The sequence below is a fragment of the Etheostoma cragini genome, chromosome 7 (genome assembly GCF_013103735.1).
Source record: "Etheostoma cragini isolate CJK2018 chromosome 7, CSU_Ecrag_1.0, whole genome shotgun sequence".
In the NCBI taxonomy this organism is placed as follows: domain Eukaryota; kingdom Metazoa; phylum Chordata; class Actinopteri; order Perciformes; family Percidae; genus Etheostoma; species Etheostoma cragini.
In genome coordinates, this window is record NC_048413.1 from 16,213,599 (window position 1) to 16,231,327 (window position 17,729).

General features: G+C 41.2%; 1 protein-coding gene across 2 annotated transcripts; it reads left to right on the forward strand.

Moving 5' to 3' along the window:
- The first annotated feature begins 1,537 nt into the window (after positions 1-1,537).
- Positions 1,538-17,153, forward strand: slc6a17 (solute carrier family 6 member 17). Of its 2 annotated transcripts, none has more exons than XM_034877237.1 (12): positions 1,538-1,879; positions 5,831-6,234; positions 7,514-7,671; positions 9,201-9,327; positions 10,848-11,029; positions 12,176-12,286; positions 13,134-13,375; positions 13,497-13,689; positions 14,427-14,619; positions 14,726-14,885; positions 16,152-16,314; positions 16,440-17,153. In XM_034877237.1, the coding sequence occupies exons 2-12, from the start codon at positions 5,934-5,936 to the stop codon at positions 16,800-16,802; spliced, it is 2,193 nt and encodes a 730-aa protein (XP_034733128.1). In that variant the 5' UTR covers positions 1,538-1,879; positions 5,831-5,933; the 3' UTR covers positions 16,803-17,153. The 2 variants fall into 2 exon arrangements, with proteins under 2 accessions (XP_034733128.1, XP_034733129.1); XM_034877238.1 differs by having other exon boundaries at positions 1,538-1,858; positions 5,828-6,234.
- Positions 17,154-17,729: the final 576 nt, after the last annotated feature.

Sequence of the window (17,729 nt, forward strand, 5' to 3'; positions counted from 1 at the left end):
ACATTGTGTTTCCTGTTGCATAATTTAAAGATGTGATAAAATAGGTGTTCAAGTGAGTCGAGTCACACATCAGAAGCAATGAACCACAAGCAGGAAAACTGACCTTGTGTTAAGATGTGTTTTGTAAGTGCTTTACTTCAGTGGCTCATTCACAGCTACTGCAGAAGGTGCTAGAGAGGAGGAGGGAAAAAATAGAAAATGCTCACAGGGTGAGTAACCCTCATATGATCAGTGGTTGCCATGGCAACCGATCCCAGCAGTCTGCCCTTGGAAAGTGAGTCACATGAGTGAAATAAAAGAGACAGGAAGCATACTGTTGTCAGTTGATGCAGTGCGTGCGTGCATGTAAGCACATACAGCATTGTCATGATGTCCTTAATGTTTATTCTTTTTATGTCAGGGAGTAAAACATGATCAGAGGAGCAGTTTGAAGCAATCACTGAACACCTTCACTCTGACAAATCATTTTCTTGACGGTGATAGTCAAGAAGTTATTAGTGAAAAAACAAACTGTTACTCCTGCAGGATATCCTTCAGGGTCTGACAGACTAGTAGCACATAGCTTCTCTAAATACTCTAATCCCTCAACCAGTATCCATGTGTCCTTGTTTGACACACCTCTGACAGCCTCATTTTCACACTCTAAGCTTGTTCTGGTGACAGAGGGAGGATGTTGTTGCTATGAGTTGAAACACCTTTGTCAAGACTGCACCTGCAGTGTTCATCCACAGTGTACAAAAATATCTAGGATTTGACTTCTTTACACCCTTAATTAAAGGGTACTCAGAGTTCACAAACCCATTTAGTGGTCTGAATAATGAGCAATTACATGCAAAATAGCACCAAAACTAACAACAAAACAATGAAAGGTCATCGTAACTTCTCGGTTTGTGAAAATAAAGAAGCCACCCAGTGAGCTGAAGAAGAAACATGGCATGTGGAGCAGTAGTGGTTGCTGGTGTCAGAGAGAAAACTGACTGTGCCACAAATAATCCACGTGATTTAGGAAGCACTGTCTTTTCACATCTATTTTAGTCTACATCACTTTACTCACACTGCAAATGAATACATTTCCATTAGGTATTAAACTCAAACACCGCCTAATGAGGGTAGTAAATATAAATTGTCTGCATATTTCTTATACTACTTCTGCAGATAAGAAGTAATAGCAATATTAATAAACAAAAATATTAAACAAAACATGTGTTAATAATGAAATGAATACTAATGAGTAATAATACTATGAATGATAATATTGATAATAATAAATAATTTCCATGAAAAATAATAGTAAGAATTGTCATTCAATTGTAAGGGCTGCTGAGCATCTCGACCAATCTAAATACCATTTCCAAAAGCATATTTAATCTATTTGTTTGATACCTGATTGTACTTGTGTGATGCTCTAATTATCGTCCTGAGAACACTGCAGATGTTTTTATCAACTGCTGACGTGGGCACGAGCTGATGAGTCAAACCTGCGTCAGACTTCGTCGTGACTTGCCATAGTAATTTCTCCATACTATGGGGGGCTCATTTATCCCACAACACATAGCCATAAGCACGTGGAAAGCAGAGGGGTGGGCACTGGTCTTTTTTGAAGAGCTGCAGAACAACAACAAGTGATAAACAGTTGCAATAAGGCATTACCTGCACACCTTAATGTAATTGGTAAACAAACTTGTGGCCGGCGTCGAGCTTCTGCGTCAGACTTTACGCACATATGCGCCCTTTGTGACTGGAAGCTGATTTTGCATCTTTACGCGCAGATATGTTGTATACTGGAGACAGTGCCTGAATGAAGAGACCGTGCATGCACTTTGGAGTCATTGCGTCCCGCTGACACGGACGCTACAACCCGTTCTGTACATTGCACAAGGTAAGAATAACATTATTTTAACCATTTTCACAATTTGATCAATTTCGATAATGTGTTTGTTTCACTGACAAATGAATAGGATTTTCGTGAATCGCTCTAATAACCAGCGATAGTCGCCTCCCCCCCAACCTATTTACTTGATAGAGATAAATGTCAGCGTTCACCTTATCACCTGACAGATGGAGATTTCTCCGCAACATTGACGGTGAACGTCGCTCGTGCAACCCTCCGTGTTTGACGACGCCTCTCCATGTGTGTTCAAATCTGTTCCAAATATGACAAATTATGCGGGGCTGCTGATCACCTGCTGACTATGCCTTTGTATTGGGGTTGTTTGCATCTTCGCATTGCTAGAATTATGTGATTCATTTGACCTTGACAAGGCATCAGAGGTTATATCAGAGTCAGTCTTGAAGCTAAATGGGCCTGTGTGTAACGTGTCTGAAGAATGTGTGAACATGGCCATGCAGATGCTGTTTTGTAGTCATAATCATTGTGTGGTAGTACAATTCTTACATTTTATAATGCCACAATTTTTCTTTTTTGTGATCACTGCCTGATTGACACAGCAGTAGATCTTTATCCCCCCATCAGTCCTGTTACGTTATTTGCATCCAACCCTTTGGATATCACGTAACATTGTAAGAGGAAAGATAGGCGACCACTGATGCTGCAGGGATGGGATTTCAGTTTTGCAGGAAAGGGCCATTGCTTAGCAACCAGACGAGATGAAAGTGGAACAGATCTTTGAGAAACCTGTGCTGTTACATCATCAACACCAAACTGTCAGCAGGGAATAAGGAAGCATATAAATACAGGAACACGCAGCAGAATCACACATCCACCTCCCTGGGGTCTAGGACCACCTCTGGCATTTAAAAAAGTAAATACATAGCCTAATTTATACTCTGCAGCACCTTTCCTTTTGCACTGATGTACTCTTGGTTCCTCAACTTTTGTTTAAAAAAATATATATATATATATCTGCCAGAGCCCCCTCACAACCCCTAACACTCCTCATTGAATGCATTTTATTCTCCTCATTATCCTGATTATCTACCATGTTTACTCTCCCTCACCATTTTTCCTTCAGATGGAGATTGATAACCAAGTCATAGTCTGTAACACTGACTTGCACTGTACATGAAGACTTTCTGTCTAAAGTGTCATTTGTGTAGGGCACTGACTGTAAAACTCTGATTTCTGCATCAACATCGAAAGCTTTCACTGCACATGATAAGACAGTCAGAGTGAGAGTCCTACCAGCCATTCGTGTGTAATCCACTATAGGTGGTAAATTGGATCGTTAGTTACTAAGCAACATTTTCATTCATAAGAAAAGCAGGACAAAACAACTCAACACACCGTAAAACCCCCCAAAACTTTACAGTGTGGCCAAAAAATGTTGTTTGCAAATATGCATACATGAGCTTCACACCTCATTTGGAGAGGGTTCAATGGTGACTCAGTATTATAGCTATAGACTGCTGTGGTCACTATTGTTCTGCGATCTGTGTCAAGCTCTCAGCCTCGGAGCTGCTGTGTGTCGTGACTGCAGGGGCTCAGCGCCACTGTGGAATGTGCACCAGGAATGTGCATGCTGCTGCCTGTGAACTCAGTGGGCTTCATTTGTTTTCAGATTAGAGGTCTTGTCTCCAGATCAAACAACTCTGGTCTCTATTCTCTGTCCTTGAGCTGCCAGAGTGGAAAGTCAGATCTGGTTCGTCCCAAACCTGAAATATGTCTTCAAAGTCTGGTTTCTGTCATTTTCTGCTCCTGTACAGTAGCTGCTTTTTTTGCATTGAACTAAGATTTCATTCACTGTTCACTGTTTACTGACCTTTAGTCAATTAGGTAATGTGCAATAAATGCTAACTGTCTCATAATGTCTTTGAGGGGCAATGGTCTCGTCGTTTGGAGTATTTAATGCTTGCAGCTACAAATTCCCATTTTAATTTAAAGGGATTAGTGTTAACAGGGTTCCCCACAGTGTTTTATAGTGAAGGTGGGCCACCTTGCCTGAAGAGAAAGAGCATGCATGCTATTTCATTCAGGAGAAACTATTTGAATGGAAACTTCATCAATTGATGTTACTTGAGTCAGTGTCGGTTGTGGCGGAAGACTACAATTTTGAAAATGAAAAAATGTGGGAGAGGTGAGTTAGGAAGAAGTGAGCTCTGCTTGAGGCTACATCAGCCACTAGTAGCATAAGACCTGAATCTCCATCCAAACTGTCAGTGATTGAGTTGCATTGTGGGTAATGTTGATGCCTGGTTTTGACAAAGAAGAAGAAAGCATGTAATAAAAAAGTCAACAACTCTTGTTTTGTCGCATCGATTTTGACACTTTAAAAAAATCAAATCAGTGTCTCATTTTTTGAGCCTGTTATCTACTAACTAAAGTGTTCACAAGACAAGATGTGTCAGAGTCTGGGTTGTTTACCGGCTCTGCTAAAACAATGACTGTAAAACTCATTAAAGCAGGATAATCTGACCTTCAAATCACACCAGCTCTCATGTTGTTGTCCACACCAGTTTTCCTCTGGAGGCACCTCACACAGGATTGTTGGATTATTAGTAGATTGGATTTGCAAAGGGCCTCTAAAAAGGAGATGCATACCGGAAAACTTGGAGAGATTAGCTTTCCAGACAGTTTTTTTTTTTCAGGAGCACTGGAATCCTGGACTCTTTCATTACAGCTTCTGAAATCTTAAAACAATTTGCAGACAAGATGTTGAAGATGATGATAAAAAAATGTGTTAGGCTACATTAATACCCGATGAAACCTGTGCTTAGAGGCTTTAGTTTTATTGCACTGTGTTCTCCTGAGACCAGCAGTCCCATAGACAGACTGTTGCAGACACTGCTTTTCATGCTATTCACATGACTCAACTTTAGTATAAAGGGCTCTGCTGTGAAATGGATTGTAATTCAATCTTTGTGTCTTATTCACCATAATGAGGTAGATTACTGAAAGACTTCACTTATGGCCTTAAAGTGCTGAAGTTTTACTGCCATTGTAAGAAACTTGTAGGCTGCCAATTAGCAAACAGAAAAAAGCAGAGCACATGATTCTAAACCAAAATGGTTAAAGTCACTAGTGATGTTATTGTAGATGGCTGCAATTAGTGACAGTTTTTATTAATGTGATTATTTTCATGAAGGTGATTATTTTCTCTAATAATCGCTTGGTCAATAAAAATGAGAAATTAGTGAGGAAATAAAGCACATTACTCTTTCTTAATTTTTGTCCAACCAGCACGTTTTTGTTTGAAGGTTCCATGACATAGTGCTTTTTGGATGATTATAGACCATAGTGGTCCCCTAATGCTGTATCTGAAGTCTTTTTTCCAAAATTCACCCTTGGCGCAGAATTACAGCCACTAGAGCCAGTCCCACAATGAGCATTCCTTAGTATATGCCATTTCTGAGTCTGTAGCTTTCGAGGAGGGGGTGGAGGCTGGGGGCGGGGCTTTGACCAACTGCCACTTTGCTCGTTTGTAAGCCATGATGTCTCTCTCTCATGGGTGGACTAAATTCTCTGAGCGGGCAAAGTAGATAAAGGGGAAGTAACCTTGCCCCTTATGACCTCATAAGGGGAAAGATTCCAGATTGGCCCATCTGAGCTTTCATTTTCTCAAAGGCAGGGTAGGATACCCAGGGCTCAGTTTACACCTATCGCCATTTCTAGCCATTGGTGGACCATGGGCAGGCTGGGGCAATTCATGTTAAGGTTAAAAACCTCATGAAGTGAAATTTTCAGGCCATGGGACCTTTGAGATCAAGCTAGAAAATCAGAACATTTTCAAATTTGAGAAGCTGAAACCACAGAATTGTTGGATCCTATACACTCAGTTAAAAGCGTCCTTATTTTTCAATGTTACATTTGATGGTTTAGGAAGAAAAAAACACTTTACATTTTGTGTTTGTCTCCAACTGTTTCTCATTGCAGACTGAAGATAAAAACACAACTTTTAGTCCCTGCTTCCTTCTGATCTCCCTCCAGTCAGTCCCTTCCAACACATTCATCCTGAAGGAGCTCTGGTGTTGCAGCCATGCCAAAGAACACTAAGGTGACCCAGCGGGAGCACAGTAATGAGCCGGTCACTGAGTCGGTGGCTGACCTGCTGTCCCTAGAGCACCCCATGGACTACAAGAGCAGTCAGATGAGTATGGGTTTGAGTCCTGGCTCTACTGCTCCAGTGAAGGCCCTGATACCCTCCCCTGACCCTGACGCAGAGGACGGCAGACCAGCCTGGAACAACAAACTAGAGTACATCCTGGCCCAGGTGGGCTTCTCTGTGGGCCTGGGTAACGTCTGGAGGTTCCCCTACCTGTGCCAGAAGAACGGTGGAGGTAAGTGCACTTCAGTGTTTGAATCAGAGAAACTCAAACGTTTTGTGTATGCGGTGTAAAGACACTTCTTGGGTTTTAAAGTTGATTCCTAATGGGGACACCCACAGTGTACATGCGACTGCTTCAGGGTGATGAGTGATTGTTAACAAAGAAACATTGTACTGCGTCAATGCTGTTAATGATGTTATTTTTTTATGAGTGTGAAATCCTCAATTTAATAAGTGGCTAGGTGTAGTAGTTAACTCAATAGCATGTAACAGTTTTGATTGTATGCTTTTGTTTGAGCATGAGATTTGCATTTTCTCGTCCCCAGTCCAGGATACATAATTTGATTGAGAATGCCCACTGGCCTCTGTCATGCCATTAAATTTAATGCTGAATCTCCAATTAGTTTTTACCACCTGTTAGTCAATAAACATTGTTGTGTATTTTCTGTGTTCTGTATTTATATATTCTGGATTGACATCTCTATGATTGTGCCATGAATAGTTTAACCAAGTTTAGTGTTTTCAACTATAGAAATCCAGAGAACCGGATGAGAGGTCAATGTGTAGTTAAAATGAACAGGAATCATCCTCTATGTGACCACGTACTGAGCTAGTCCTGATCCCCTCACCAACATGTTTTGATTTCCTCTCTGTTATGTGAGTCTGCTGCTCAAAATACACATCAAAGATGAGTGAAAGTAGGCAGCAACACAGAAGTCACTTCTAATGGTCCAGATAATAATACCACTGTGTAACACGACACTGTGTGCCTGTCTTTGTTCCCTTTGTCTGCTGCTAGCTCTAATAGCCACTCACGACGTCACCAGTGGTTTTGATCAAGTTTAACTTCACCTGTTTTTAGTCGGGAAGCAGGCTGCTCCTCCCTGCTGTCCGTCAGTATGAGCCTGTGCTCTCTGGCTGTGGATGGGTTCGTCACCATTTTGCCCCTTCATGTCCTGACGTAAGCAAGACGGACTAGACCAGACTTGTTGTCTTTGAGTGCCTGCCGCTCTCTCTCCATTGTCCCTTTTGCAAAAAAAGATGAAGTGGTGAATGGCAGTTGACAATGGAGACAAGGAGGTAGGGCGAACAATGAAGTATGAGAAGGAAAAGAGGATGAGAAGGGAGTGGAATTAGAGGGGTGGAGGATAATAAGGAGAATAGACTCCAAACTCCAAGTTCCCTACTGCTGTTGTACAAGGAGCTATAGATGAATTTCAAACATTCAGACAATCAATGTAGCCGCACTCTCTGCAATAATGCCTCTTCTTTCTAACCATCCTCTGTCTCAGGTGCATACCTGGTGCCCTACTTTATTCTTCTCCTCCTCATTGGCATCCCCCTGTTCTTCCTGGAGCTGGCAGTGGGACAGAGGATCAGGCGTGGCAGCATCGGGGTGTGGAACTACGTCTGTCCACAGCTGGGAGGCATCGGGGTTTCCAGTCTGATGGTAAGCACCACGAGACGGTTACCCATTTAACTCATCATACTGGTTTTTATATATGCATATATTTATACATTACAACATGCATTTATGATTGAAGAAGATTCAACAGGAATAATATTATATTATATACACAGTATATATATACTGTATATACAAAATATATTTATAGAATAATCATATTCACATGAAATTATATAAATTGTATACATCTATATAGTATATATTATATGATTCACATATAAACAGTATATATGTATATAGAATAATCATATTCCATGAATATATGTATGTATAGTTTATTATATATTTTATTTCATATAACAGTATCACTGCTTCTGTTTTTCTTCATAATTTATTCCCATTTACATGTTTTCTTTCAACAATATCCATGTTGCAGAATAGAATGCTAACATTTGTTTCCGCTTTTCCAAAAAGTGCTGCTGAATATGATAGGAAGGTCATTCAATTTGTATGTAATTGGTAAAAAAACAAAAAACATTTAAATTTTGACCTAATCATGTTGCTAGATGAAAGCTAAAGGATATATATATATAATATCATCGCATTTCATCCTTTGACAGACATGTTTGTCTGTTCCAAATTTCATGGAAGTCCATCCTATAGTTGAGATATTTCAGTCAGGGCCAAAGTGGTGCACCGACTAACATTGCCATCCATAGGAAGTCCTAAATATATTGTATTAATTATGTACAGGTCAAGCTGTTGGAATTATAATTAAAACATTGTCACGGCCGAATTGTGACCCCACATGTAAAGTGATACTGTCCAGACACCCAAACTTTTGAAATATAAAAGACTAAAACTAACACTATATAGGCTTGAATGAAGGCTTAAAATGTTTGTACGTTCATTCACAAGGTCAGCATGAAATCGTGTCAATTACAATTTAATCCATTGGTTTTCACAGGGGGAAATATCCATTGGTGAAGTAGATTGAGAGGGATTTATTAATGACCTACTAAGTCTTATTATTAGTTAAAACACCAATCACATCTGTTTTCCTGTCAGCCATGGGGACAACAAATGGGCTGTAGAACTCACTCTACTGGTCTCTGCCTTCTCATGTTACTTCCTCCTGTTTTACAGCAAGCGGCATGCAAAGACCAGCTGTCATAATCTGTCCCAATCATGTGCAGGAGTAGTGAACCATCACGCACCCAGTATTTCTGTTTGATAGTGATTTCATCAAAAGAGGAGGGGGAGAGGCCTGGCCTGGGTCAGTAAGGCGTGTGTTAGCCTTGATGTGGGAGAGGGAGATTCAGCAGCTATAAATACCTTATTATAGAGGACCCCAGCCTCAGCTGCTGCTGAGAGCAAACAGCTCAATAATTTATCCACACTCCGACTTAAGCTGTGTGCTCAGCATCCGTGCCCTCTCCCAAGAAGATGCGTTCACCTCAACAAACTGCAAGCTGTTTGTCCCCTCTGCTGTTTGTGCATGTGTGTTGTAAGATAGAGATTATTTTTTTAGGAGTTATAACTATTGCCGTTTTCTCTCATTTCCCCCTCAGGTTTGTGGTTTTGTGGGCCTCTACTATAATGTGATTATCGGCTGGAGCATCTTCTATTTCTTCCAGTCTTTCCAGTATCCACTGCCTTGGGCTGAATGCCCCATCCAGAGAAATGGATCCCAAGCCAGTAAGTGCACAACACAATGCACTTCAGCTATACAGAGATGTGCGAAAAAATGACAAGTGCCGATACAAAAGAGCTTTTTTTTGGAAACCCTCAACACCATGTAGAGGAAAATGCTGCAGAGCCCTGCAAGACCATTTCATATTCAGCCAAGTAGCTCAGCAGATGTACACAGGCTACCTAGTGCAACGCAGGGTGTTGCACAAAGCTGCAGAATATGTCTTTGCATTGAAACAGCTTGCCTCACTGTGGCTCTGCAGTCAAGCAGCAGTGCCTCTGCAGGCTAACAGAAAAGTGTTTGTGCTGTCTCTCTACCTAGGATGGTCCTGCTGCAAGTCATTCTACAGAGCAGCTCTGTTGGCGAGGCCTGTCACATAGTATGACCCGGCCAACAGTGTGAGTACCTCGAATGGCTGGCAGCAGGTAGCCTGTGGTGGAGGCACATGCGAGCTCTGGCAGAGTAAAGGGCATCAGCTTACATTAACATTAGAGGGAAGGATGTCGACTCTGCTCATGATTATTAATGCAGAGGGGATGCTGTGAAGCCTCCAACAGGATTTTGTGGAAACTTGTGCAGAGGTGGAATGCACAGTAACTAGGGACATTTACTCAAATTACAAAGTACTTGTACTTTATCTTAATTTTTTCTCCTTTTTACTTTGCATTTTAAAGATACCCTGTAGAGTTTTGTAGCACTAGCAGTGCTATAGAGCAAAGTTTTAACAAGTGCGTTGCGATTTTGCGTTCATCACACGATACATATTCATGTCAATGTTTTTACACTCCACTGAACAAAAGTTGGCAGTAATGCGTCAAGAAACACAGTAATTCATCAGCAAAGGCAGGGAAGAAGAAGACTGTAGTAGTTGGTAAGCTAGTAAACATGTAAACAAGTGTTCAAACAATTGTTAAAAAATGTTTGATTAGAAAAGAAATCAAAATCAAAAATCAAAAATGGGAAATCCAATGATTTCAACTTTTCTTCAGTTTGAATTTACTTATTTTAAAAGACACTTGGTTTTAGAAAAATGAGTTTTATAAAAAATAAGGCTTTTTGACTCAAATTATGGATTAAAAAAACTTGTGAGGATGGAGATGTTTGCAGTTTAAGGTTTAACAATGTGAGTCATTAATTTCAGTCAAGCATCCGTAGCATAGCTTATTAGCTAAACCTTGTCAGTCAACATTAAGATGATACTTACACATGAATACAATAAAAAAAATGAATAGAACATTTTAAAAGGAACCTTTCTGCATAATGTGTATCTTGCTTTTAATAATTTCAAGTACAATTGCTTCTTATATTTTTTTATTTTTAGTCATATTTAAAAGCAAGACATTGTGGTTTTGCTACTTTTACTCAAGCAAATACTTTAGTCCCCCACTGACTATTTAGAGATAAATAAAAACATATATCCTGCAAAACTTACAAGCAAATTGAATGTCCATAATTTATGATGTGCATCTCCACTGTTGCAGCACTGTTTATGCCATTTCTGTCCCTTTCCTAATTGCTGTTGTAGTTGTGGAGCCAGAGTGTGAGAAGAGCTCGGCCACAACTTACTTCTGGTACCGCCAGACTCTCAACATCACCAGCTCGATCGATGACACCGGCGGCCTGAACTGGAAGATGACCCTGTCCCTTCTGGTAGCTTGGATCTTGGTCTGCCTGGCTGTCATCAAGGGCATCCAGTCCTCTGGGAAGGTACGGGGTCTCCATGGCTTCACAGCAGGGGCAGAGTCTGCAAACTAGCAAGATTACCACACCATATGAAGATGTACACAATAAATAATTTTAACAAAAGCTTTAAAGGGGTGATAGAATGCTAAAACCGATTTTACCTTGCAATAGTTGACCCTAACCCTAACGACAGTTTGGTGGGTAAATAGGACATATTTACAACCTCAAAATCCCATCGACACCTCTTTCCTCTGCAAATGTAACAATTTGAAACAGCCTCTAAAAACGGGCAGATCTCAACAAAGCTCATAGTTGACGTCAACAATGTGGCTTCTCCTTTTTTGGCTCTGGCCTCTATCTTTGTCACGTCTCGAGATTAACATAGGCTACACCACTGATCAGGTAATTTTCTGAATAGGTTGCGCAGATCTCAGAAATTGTATACATTTTTCTTCTGCTATTTCATCGCTAAATTCACTTATGAGACTTTTATTATGCGGAAATCAACTATGTAGGGGTCAAATATGTGCCGTTTTACAAAAATATATGTTTTTTTTTATGGACGGAGTTCAGCAGACAACAGCCCGCGTCACTTTTTAGCCCAAACAATGTTACAATCCTTAGGAGACCTTAAGGAACAGCGTGAAATACTCTATATAACCATTCCCGCACCCCTTTAAAATCTATTTTGAATCGATGATTCCGCCATATCGGTGAATGTTTTATTCACTTTGCTCTTGCGTGGCAACAACTGCAACAACGTCCTGTAATCTCAGTCCAGAAACTGAGTCATACACCGCAGCGCAACATCCGGCCCTCATTTCAGTAGGAAAATACATGGATCACCAAAGTTTGACACGGTTTTTTAAACACTGAACGTAGTACTGCAAGGATTCCCCGAAATAGTATTGCAATAATTCCCCGAAATACTGAAGGCAGGATTTTTGACTCATCTCTACAAACCTCAAGGAGTCCTCTCCACATTTGGTCAGATTTCTCAGACTCAATGCCAAGCCATCAATTATAATAGCCATTGTGTGTGTGTATGTGGTCATGCGTGCGTGCGTGCATGCGTGTATGGTTGCATTTTGGTCCTCATTCAATGTGTGAGGCCTCAGAAACGTGTGTCCATGGCAACAATGGACTTGACTTTCTCTCTCTTTTTCTTAGGTGATGTACTTTAGCTCTCTTTTCCCATATGTGGTGCTTTTCTGTTTCCTGGTGCGAGGTTTGATGCTGAAGGGCGCGGTGGATGGCATTGCTCACATGTTCACCCCTAAGGTAAGAGAAAATAGTGGCAACTCTAAAATAGGGTAGCCTCAGCAGAAATATTTTAACAATAAAATTACAAAAACAAGTAATATTTTACTGTGGTTGTCCACAGTGTAATTATGGTGTGCTAGAGTGGAAAGCTCGCTGCTGTCTTGGTTCTAATCACTTATACACTGTCTGTTAGCCAAGGAGATATGTAACATAAGTGACACTTTGTCTATGCAAGCTGCTAAGCTGGGGTTTATGGTTTTAGCTGCTTTACTACCAAGGCCATTTATATCCGCTCATGCATAAATGTCATTAACATCTTTGTTTTTTAACATATATTTTTGGGGAAATCGTTGTCCCCATCTAGTGGTGGATACATATAATTACATAGAAAAGAGAAAAATTGAACCTGTATAGCATCATATGATTATGCAATGTGAATTATTGAATACTAAATGAAAGATAAGACCATGAGATATTGTTTGTAGAAGTTGCACTTTCAGTTCCCACAGACACCACAGTGTGTCTTGTTGCATGACCAGCAATTGCTCAAAACATATCAATATATTTTATACATAATGTTAGACATAACTATATTTTTTTATCCTGTCCCCGATTACAAATAGGGGACCAACATGTAAAATAATGTACAAAAGATGTTTTTCAGTTGGTTATATCATGCCAGCTGTGATCAGTCATCAGTTTCAGTATCTTCAATTAAGCATTGAACGTGGTAGAATACATAGGATATACAAAATATTGTCATTGAGGGCAAAACATCAATGTTCATCAACATCAAGTGATTTTAAGAAGAAAAAGGCAACATACACGACCTAAACTTTAACATTTTCCTCTTCCTTTCCTCTAGCTAGAAAAGATGTTGGAGCCCCAGGTGTGGAGAGAAGCAGCCACACAAGTCTTTTTTGCTCTCGGTCTTGGCTTCGGAGGTGTCATCGCTTTCTCTAGTTACAACAAGCGAGACAACAACTGTCACTTTGATGCTACGCTGGTCTCCGTCATTAACTTTGTTACCTCCATCCTGGCAACTTTAGTTGTGTTTGCGGTCCTGGGGTTCAAGGCGAACATCATGAACGAGAAGTGTGTTGTTGAGTGAGTGTTTCATACTTTAACAAATGTTACCTGACCAATCTCTCGTTGGCAGCCGTTTTTACTGTGACCTTTAGTCCATAACACAACCCTTTTCTCCACATCTCCTATTGTCCATGTGCAGAAATGCAGAGAAGATTTTGGGCTTCTTGAACACAGGTGTGCTGAGCAAAGAGCTCATCCCTCCTCACATCAACTTCTCCCACCTGTCCGCACAGGACTATGCAGAGATGTATGGTGTCATTAAAACGGTGAAGGAGGACAGCTTTGACCAGCTGGGCCTGGACGCCTGTGTGCTAGAGGACGAACTCAACAAGGTCAGAGGGGGGAGAATTCACAATTCACACACTGAAGTGACAATGTGAGTGTTAAGTATTTCTAAATAATCAGAAGTGTGTTATGCTATCAAGACGTAGTTTGTGTTTAAGTGATGATGCACGTCAAGTTCTTATGTATGTATATATATACATATATATAATATATATATTATTTTATATATATATATATATATACAAAATAACGGAGACAGGGGAGGTTAAAAATAGCATGATGCTAAGCAAAGTAATGTTTCCTCTAGAGCGGCAATGATTATCCATTTAATCAATCAATCAATTTGACAATCAGTTCATCGCTTCAGTCCGATGCATTCTTTTATTTTATTTGAACAACAATTTATGTAATATAAGAAAATAACTGTCAGACAAACTGATAATAAAAATAATTGTTAGTTGCAGCCCCAGATCCCTCTACAGAATCTGTTATTTTTCATAGCAGGACATTTCTTAGAGTGTTATTTCCCCTGTCATTCCACTTACCACAGGCAAAATACACCATATTTCCAGAAAACCTACAAAGTAAAATAAGCAAAATAAGCGTTATCTACAGTACTAATCCATTCATCAAGTTTCTTTGAGATGCACATATCACCTTGAATAGCTGCACTATGAACCTAAGTGAGTGATTTTTCACAAAGGATCACTCAGTTTAATTCAGCACATCATCTTTAGCCATTATTTGCCATCTTGGACCTCCAGCTTCTTCTCTCATCTTCCAGGCGGTTCAGGGCACTGGTCTGGCATTCATCGCCTTCACAGAGGCCATGACACATTTCCCTGGCAGTCCCTTCTGGTCTGTCATGTTCTTCTTCATGCTGATCAACTTGGGTCTAGGAAGCATGATTGGCACCATGACTGGCATCACCACACCCATACTTGATGCTTTCAAGATCCGCAAAGAGATCCTGTGTGGTGAGTTGACAATTCTTAATTCTGGTTATGAAACTCTGTAACTCATGTCTATTGTGCTTTATGAAATTGAAGTGTTTGTGATTCTCATTCTTCTTCTCTTTCTCAGTGGCTTGCTGTATCATAGCCTTTCTGTTAGGCCTGCTGTTTGTGCAGCGCTCCGGGAACTACTTTGTCACAATGTTTGATGACTACTCGGCTGGTTTGCCTCTCACTGTGGTGGTGATCCTGGAAAACATCTCTGTAGCCTGGATCTACGGCACTAAGAGGTTACTCAACTGAATATGTAGATTGAAGCCATATTTGGATATTATTCATTTTAAAGCAGCTGGTAGACATTTGCAGTGTCTGGTCAATTTGTAAAAAGGACGCCGTTATCTGTTTCCAAACTAGCCAGACTTATCTGTCTCTCCTTCATTCAAAGGGACGGTTCACCAAAATCTAAATACTTTTATCAATGCTAGCAGCTCTAAGGGTTGCGACCATCAAAACTAATGTCATTCCCATCTGCATCAGCTATCCTTTGTGTTTAGTGCTGTTAGCATTCATAACAAATATATTAACTCCTCTCTGTGAGAATGAGACATAGCTGGCCCTGGATGAGTGTGTGTCTTTCCTACTTCTAGAGAGGGTTGTGCTGTGTTAACTGACGTAAACAGCCTCTGTTTCAATTCATGTTCTGGAGCCAGGCCTGCTAGCTTTTGGTGTCTCCCTTGTCAAGACGGCCAGCGCGCTTTGATGTGCATTCTGCACCAGCCCGCTTCTTTGGGGTCGTCGTTTAGGTTTTAAAAAGCATATTAACAAAAAGTCACGCTGTGGGTTACCAAGAAAACCAGATTTTTCAAGAACCAATCTTTGAAATGTTTGTCTCCAGCTTGCATGACCTGTGGCATCCGTCCACTTGAGGCCCTCTGCCTCTGCTTCCTGAATCAATCCTCCATCACTCTCCCACCTGCCGCTTGGGCCGGGTTTAATCAGCGTCCAACAAACCGGCACCCTCGTGTGTCCCAATTCAGTACTGACCCTGTTGGAGCATAGCATCGTAACAACACACTAAACTCAGATGGTAACGAGTGAACATTTACTGCTAAATATCAACATTGTCATTGAAGCATGTTAGCATTCTGACATTAGCATTTAGCTTAAAGCAACACTGTTTCTATAGGTAAGTACAGCCTCAATCCCAAAATGCAATGCTTCACACTGTGACATTCACCTGTGAGTGATGATACAAAATGCAAATGACAATGATTCACAAGAGTCCAAAATCTGAATTTGCTGCTCACTACTATATGAAGAGTGAACGGACAAGGAGAAAGCCAGGACAGATAACAACAAACAATAGAGCTTTTTCCACAGCAGACATTTTGACTTTATCATCAATTAAAATCAAAGATGTAATTAATCATTTTGATGATGGGTGCTGTAATCCATTTAATGCATCTGGTATTGTGCATGTTTGCTTATTGGCATGGCCAACTGGGATCCTTAGATGGAACTCCTTCCAACTATTTATTTTTCTCATTTCCTCACAGGTTCATGCAGGACCTGGAGGACATGCTTGGTTTCAGGCCGTACGCCTTCTATTACTACATGTGGAGATTTGTGTCGCCAGCTGTCCTGGTGGTGCTCATCTTCTCCACTGTCATCGAAATGGCCACCAGTCCTGCAGGATACAACGCTTGGGTGGAGGCTGAGGTCTGTGTTCAGTGGCTCTTGGATACCAGACTTGATTATTCCATAAATGTCTTCCTCTTTCTTCTGTTTTTAAACCTCTATTCCATTTTATTCATCCTCTTCCCTCTGCACTCTTTGTTTGCTAGGGCGCAGAGCGCTTCCATAGCTACCCTCCCTGGGCTTTAGCCATGGCCTACTCCCTCATCGTGCTGGCCATGCTGCCTTTACCCCTCGTCTTTATTGTTCGCCACTTCAACCTGGTCTCAGACGGTTCCAATAAGCTGTCCGTCTCCTACCGTAAGGGCATGATGAAGGACATCTCCAACCTTGAAGAGCAGGACGAGCAGCGCTTCATCCTCAGCAAGAAGCTCAGCGAGGTTCCTTCCCCGATGCCTGCCCACCGTGCTTACCTGGGCCCCGGTGGTACCCAGGAGATGACCAACACCAACTACGGCACCAGCACCAAGACAGGCTACCAGAACATCGGCTCGCCCGAGTCTGAGCTATGATCCACTGAGCTCATAGATCATCCCATCCATTAAACCCCAGCCTTGCTTAGAGAGAGGATGAAAGGGAGGAACAGAGGAAGTCAAGAGGCAATGAAAATCCACTGTCAGTTCTTGCAGCGTTCATCACACCTTAAAGGTGCTGTAGGTAGGATTGCGAAGATCCAGGACTTAGCCAAAAAATTTGAACATCAACAACTTCTCAGTCACTCCACCCTTTCTGCTAAACCCCAAAACGGTCTCCTAAGCTCCTTCCCCCACAAGGGAGATTGAATGTGTGTTCATGAGCAGTGATTGACACGCAGTTAGACAACCCCCTGGCCCGGATTGGTGCATCTGAACAGGGAGCTGTGGATTTTTGCAAATCGCACTCCAGGCTGTAAGTAGTGCCATAAGGGAAGTTTTTTTTATTTTTGTATTACTTGCTTCATGTAGTTCTACTCAAACATTGGGTCAGTTTCAGCAAATATGATAGAAAGTTAATTTTATAAGTCTTACCTACTGCACCTTTAACCCCCAGAGCTAAGTCTGTCTCTCTGAGTCCCCCCTTTTCTGCCCCTATGCTCCTCGCCTTTGTTTCTTCCCCATCGCAGCATCCGTGCTGCCAGTTCCCTGTCAATCCCAGCTGTGATGAAGGGATTATGGGAATGTGAGTCCCACCAGATGTGATGATTTTCCATTTGTCAAAGTAAAACATGGGCAGAGAGAGAGGGAAGAGGCAGGAACAGAGGGGGGACTGAAGGATGGGTTAGGATGGATGGAAGGAGATGATCAGTATCACCATATGAGAACATTTCTCATCCAGAAAGCAAATTAAGACCAAATGCATTCATATCAATAGGTAATAAGTAAGTCTTATAGCGTAAACAGTGTTACAAGCACATTGCATCTTTATTGTGCCTATCATGCATCAGCAATAATAACCAGTCA